This window comes from Cimex lectularius, unplaced genomic scaffold, assembly GCF_000648675.2.
Source record: "Cimex lectularius strain Harlan isolate CLEC.00 unplaced genomic scaffold, Clec_2.1 scaffold77, whole genome shotgun sequence".
Taxonomy (NCBI): domain Eukaryota; kingdom Metazoa; phylum Arthropoda; class Insecta; order Hemiptera; family Cimicidae; genus Cimex; species Cimex lectularius.
The window spans coordinates 641,997-647,433 of record NW_019392836.1 but is presented as its reverse complement, the minus strand read 5'-3'; the positions used below and the strand labels follow the sequence as shown (position 1 = coordinate 647,433).

At 36.8% G+C, this 5,437-nt stretch overlaps 1 protein-coding gene and 1 non-coding gene across 2 annotated transcripts; both read left to right on the top strand.

Moving 5' to 3' along the window:
* LOC106669525 lies at positions 1 to 1,023 on the top strand. The gene is made up of 3 exons (XM_014399054.1): positions 1 to 364; positions 425 to 582; positions 644 to 1,023. The coding sequence occupies exons 2-3, from the start codon at positions 439 to 441 to the stop codon at positions 941 to 943; spliced, it is 444 nt and encodes a 147-aa protein (XP_014254540.1). The 5' UTR covers positions 1 to 364; positions 425 to 438; the 3' UTR covers positions 944 to 1,023.
* A 2,821-nt stretch (positions 1,024 to 3,844) lies between these two features.
* Trnan-guu lies at positions 3,845 to 3,917 on the top strand. The gene has a single exon. It is a non-coding gene; the product is annotated as a tRNA-Asn (tRNA).
* Positions 3,918 to 5,437: the final 1,520 nt, after the last annotated feature.

Genomic DNA, 5,437 nt, shown 5'->3' with positions numbered 1-5,437 from the left:
TTAGATTTTTCCTTATACAGATGTTTAGATTTTTCCTTATACAGTCTGATCCTCTACTTTTCCTCTAGCCTTTGATAAAGTCAAGGTGTTCTTATATGTTGGAGGTAGCTTGTACATTCCGGTTAGAATACAGAGAAGGATGATGATGGAATTTACAGTAGAGTCAGCAGTGTAAATGGTATACCGTACGGGATCAAAAATGCTCCCTTGATGAGTCAGATATCTGAGAATTCTTTGTTGCGTCTCAGTCTCAAACAGCGGTCAGTTTAATAGGATTGGAGGATTTAAAAAAAATGTTTGAAATCAATCAGCTGATAAAAAAGTTACCGCGATGTAAACTAGGTGCCAGAACAAGACACACACGGTAGGTCGCCCTTCGAAAACGGTTGAATAATTCAATATGAACTTCACGTTGTATTTCCAGCACAAGGGAAAACTATGAACTGTTTCGACCATTTCAACGAATTCTTCATCCAACGCTCAACACCTCAAGCGAATAACAAAATAACACTATGGCAAGGCTTCAGCATCCTTGGAGGGCAGATAGACACTATAGCCATCTACGAAAAGGACGTTCTTAAAGTAAGTAGCAGAAAGATTAAAACCTCGGATCGATTGATTAATTCATTTTTTTTTTAACAAGATTGTCATGAACATTCCGACTGACCATCTAGACAAGATTTGGCTCCGATTGGGCACGAAGAACATAGACTTTTACACGAGCCGGAGCCGGGTGATGAGGGAGAAAGACGTGACACAGTGTAGCAAAGAGGAAGTTAAAAGATCGATTATGTTTCCATTTCCTATACAGCCGCTTTTTGCAGTCTGGGACGAAAAAGACAGCATAGTCACCATTACGATACCCTGGCTGAAAGGAGAGGAGAAGAGCCTCTGCACGAAGTCTCTGCTCAAAGGGAGCGGTTGGTCATGTTTCTTCCCTTAAAATAATTTTGTACTATGCGTCCAATGTTCTGTCAACAGTCTTGTCCAAAACATTTCGCCTAATTATAAAGATAAAACTTACAAACTGCTGTTAATTTTTCAATAATTTCCATCAGTTACGGCCTCATGGGTAGGGATGAAGACAAGGGATCATTTTAAAGTCGTAAGCTATACGTTACTAATACTTACTCTTCCCCAATCAAAACGAAAAAAGGTACCACAGAAAGTAGAGAAAAGAAAGCAGCATTAAAAAGTGTGATTCTACGACAAAGACTTGAGGTTTTTGGAGTAACTAAAAAATGTGATACCCTGAAGATCTAGACAGAGAGGTTTGCTTATCGATTTAAAAAATTGAAGTTTACAAATAAAAGAAAAGTCTTTCTAGTCTAAAATTTGACCTAAATTTATTTTAATCCCCGTTTTGATACAAAAGGTATTTTAGTACTCAGTCTTAATTATTTTGTTGATCGTAAATTACGTTGTTGATAGTATAGACTGGTGAGTCGAAATGTTGGTATCATTTTTGTAGATCGTGTGATGCGGTCTGGTGTGAAGTAGGTTTTAGAAAAACATTTTCTTTATCGTGCCAACGTTTCGATCTTTATTGAGATCATCTTCAGGGCTCAAAGATTTGTTTTCCGTGTACATATGTCATTAATTGGCACTCTCAACACAACAGACAAGAATGACACATCTACACGGAAAACAAACACTTTGAGCCCTGACGATGATCTGAACAAAAATTTTAAAATTTCTTTAGGCATTATGTTGGCGGCACTGAGTTTTAATTAGTGTAATTTTTGTGTGAATGTCTTAATGTTTTTAATGCTCGTGTTGATTTCTGTGTTTAAAATGTTTCTTTTGCCCACACACTGGCAGTCTCAACATGGCACACAAGAATGACACAATTACGCAGAAAACAAACACTTTGAGCTCTGAAGATGATCTCAATAAAGATCGAAACGTTGGCACGATAAAGAAAATGTTTTTCAGCAACAATATGTCACACCAGACCGCATCTCACGATCTCCGAATAATCATTGACTAACGGTCACTAAACACCACACATACGTTGGTATCATTGGTGCAGTTGTTTTTCCGGTATACTTCGGAACTATCAAACAGCAGCTGTAAATAATTGAATTTTTGAATCGCCACTAACAGAGGTTGGTACGTAAGTCTGTAAGAGTTACAAAGCTACTAGGTTAACAAAATGGCACTATTACACCCCTGAGGCACTTTTCGGCACTACCGTCACCGTCTGTTTTCTAACTTTTGAATATTTTTAAAGCTTATTGAGTTGATAGGTTTGGATGCTATGCTTTTAAGTTAACTGTACGTCTTGTGCCTTATTTTATATTGAAAAAAAAAGTAATTGTAGATTCGGATAGGCTAAAGAATGATCGAGATTTAAAAGAGATTAAACAAAAAGAGAATTTCATAAGGGTTGAGTTTAGATAATCTCCTCCGCCTATTTAAAATGGCGGAGGGTGAGATGCTTAATAAATTTCCAAATAATCAGCTATTGTATTTAAGTTTACTTGGTTATGCCAGAGCTGGCCGCCGATAAGACCGGGAAACAAGAGAACGGTACTAATGAAATACGAGCCCCCGGTTAATTAGACAGTGTGTGAGAGTGTTATCAGTTGGGGGCTGCTTTAGCAGTTAGCAGCGTGTTCTTAGAGGCGCTTCTCCTCTTTCTCTATAATGAAAGTTAATGAGCCGGAAACACAGATTGTGCCCGCGGTGTTTTCTCAGTCGGCCAGGGCATTATTCAACTAGCAACCGGCTCACCTAATTACCGTTCAGATTTAAAAGCGTCTTCTCCAGTATTTTTCCCGTCTCACTCGCTCCAATTCTGCTTTATAGCTTTATGAGCTATAACCTGTCAAAAGAAAAAGAAATAAATCAACCACTTTTCCTATTTTTATTTAAAAATCGATAGATTTTCATTAAGGATGATTAGCGATGGATGGTAACCTTCTGACCTTAAAGAACGCTAGAATATTCCTTGAAATCAAGCAAGCCTTTTATAAAATGTGTATTGACAGAACTGTATTTCATTTCATCAAATCGTATCATTTCAACAACTAATGCAAATTTGCTAAGACCATTCCATTTTTCCGATGTGTCACAAGGAAATATCATTGGTCCTTCCCTCTACTCCGTTTATACCCACGATGTCCTTACAACCTTTGCTGATGATTTAGCCATAATTTCTTCCCTATTCTGTTCCGACTCGTCCTTTGGTTTGTGGGGTGTTGAACCTTTTATTTAATCCATTATATTTAGTGGTCTATTGACCAAATTACTTCTTTCAATTAATTAATCTTTTCTTTTGTTCGCTAACCTCTTTCCGGTCGTAACTTTTCGAGTGCTGGCATACTCCCCCCTCATCAAGATTGCTCCGTACACAAGGATTCCATAGATTGTTCCATTGCCAGACGCTCTCTGAGATAAGCCGCCATAAACAAACATAACTAAGCAGGCTTGGATCTTAGGAAATAGTAAACATGAATTTCAAACTTGGCTTAGTTCATTCAAAGTGTCTGGTTAAGGTTAAATGGAGGTTAATTAAAGGGCTCGGTATTAAATATCAAATGAGCCATTTCCAGCAATTAGAATAGTTGAAATATGATCAACATGATTAATACAAGCGCGGTGAACGTTTGACGAAATTTTTCAATTAATTAATCTTTGTGTAAGGTTTTGGTTGAAACGAAAAAGTTAATGCCACGATCGGGATTCGAACCCACGACCATCGGCTAAATACGCCGCTGCTCTACCACTTGAGCTATCGTGACTTCGATCCACTCGTTCACCAAAATGGAAAAACGGCAAAAAAAGGGAAAATTGAAAAGGTTGGAGGTTGAGATGGAGGGGGATGTCCGAGTGGATCGAAGTCACGATAGCTCAAGTGGTAGAGCAGCGGAGTGTTTAGCCGAAGGTCGTGGGTTCGAATCCCACTCGTGGCACTAACTTTTTCATTTCAACCAAAACCTTACATAAAAAGACTTTTATTTAATGTGTGATAATCTTAGTCTACCTATTCTCTGAACTTTAGTGTGTTACCAGAAAGACGGAAAGTTAAAGATGGCGACATGCCAAAACGCTTCCGACCAACCAACAGGCGGAGAAGATCAATAATGATCAAAATATACATTTTCTTCCTAGAATAGCAGTATTAAAAGCTTAAAATAAAAACAAACCAAATTAAATAAAAAATAAAAATAAATAAAAACCGAATCCAATCTGCAAAACTTTTTGTCAAAGTGGAAAAGAAGGGCGTTTTGATTTCCCGGGCAACAGGTCTCTCACCGTGGAAAGCCAAGTTGAGATTGGATAGAAGCGGTTTAATTTGTCGTTGTCCACGTTCTTGACTGATGATCCATGCGCGGAGGGTGTCGCAGATGCCTTGGAGTCTCAGATGTAGCCGGCTGATTGAAACCTAGATGGTCCCAAGAGCGGGTTCCATCAAACGGCCAGGATTGATTGCGTCTTCTTCCTTCAACCCTTCCCCAAGGGAAAAGGACGACAATCAAGCTTCCACCTTGGACAAATTTTTCCTACTCCCTCGTTACACGAAGAAATAATTGCTTTTTCTCCGATCGCTTCGGAGAACTTAACGGTTGGAATGGGTTTACTTCATTCTCCTAGAGCATAGGAGGTTGTCAGCATGCTTCAACTTTCTCCACTGGTGGACGTCCTGACTGCAAATTCGTTGAATATTAACATAAAAATTCACAGTTTATACTAAAAACTGAATAAAAGTCAAGTCAAATTTACATCAGGATAAAACTTTCGTGTTTCCTTTTAATAAAAAAATCTTTAGTATGATTATTACTTCAACGCGAAAAACTAATCCAACAGTTAATTAATTTTCTAATTTAATTGTAACCATTGCCAAAGAAAAACACTAGTACTTTGGCCAACTGTTGGGCAAGTGCAACAGAATTGATTGTTGGCATCCAAATTATTAATTGCATTATCGATCATTTGAATTGATTTATCTGGTAAACATTTCTCGGTGTTGATTTATTATATCAAAAAATATCGATGTAATGTGTCACAAAGAAATATGTCAATGTTTCAATGATAAAGTTTTATACAAAAGTGTACATCCTCACATATTCGAAATAATATACCGATACATCTAAATCGATTCTATGTTAAAAACTATCGATTCATTGGAGTCAAAAAATTTGTATTTCATTTTTGACAATCAATAATTTTACCACATTTGTTGACAATTTATAATCTACATGTGAAAGAAACTATTATCAAATCGTTTAAACAAAAATCGATCGTTTTTCATGTACATAGAATATCGAATATTCAGGCAGACTATCAAAACACAGTATCAATACATTTAAAAAGCATTTTTTCTATAAAAATCAATATTTGTTGCCAAAACTTTTTTTTCAAAAGCATTTTATTTTATTTATTGCTATCTATACAGAATATACATTGAGCAAATAGTTTAGTTATAAACAAA

Coding starts and splice junctions, on each gene's coding strand:
- LOC106669525 (XM_014399054.1), top strand. CDS start 439: ATGAACTGTTTCGACCATTTCAACGAATTCTTCATCCAACGCTCAACA. Junction 583..643: donor ACGAAAAGGACGTTCTTAAA/GTAAGTAGCAGA, acceptor TTTTTTAACAAG/ATTGTCATGAACATTCCGAC.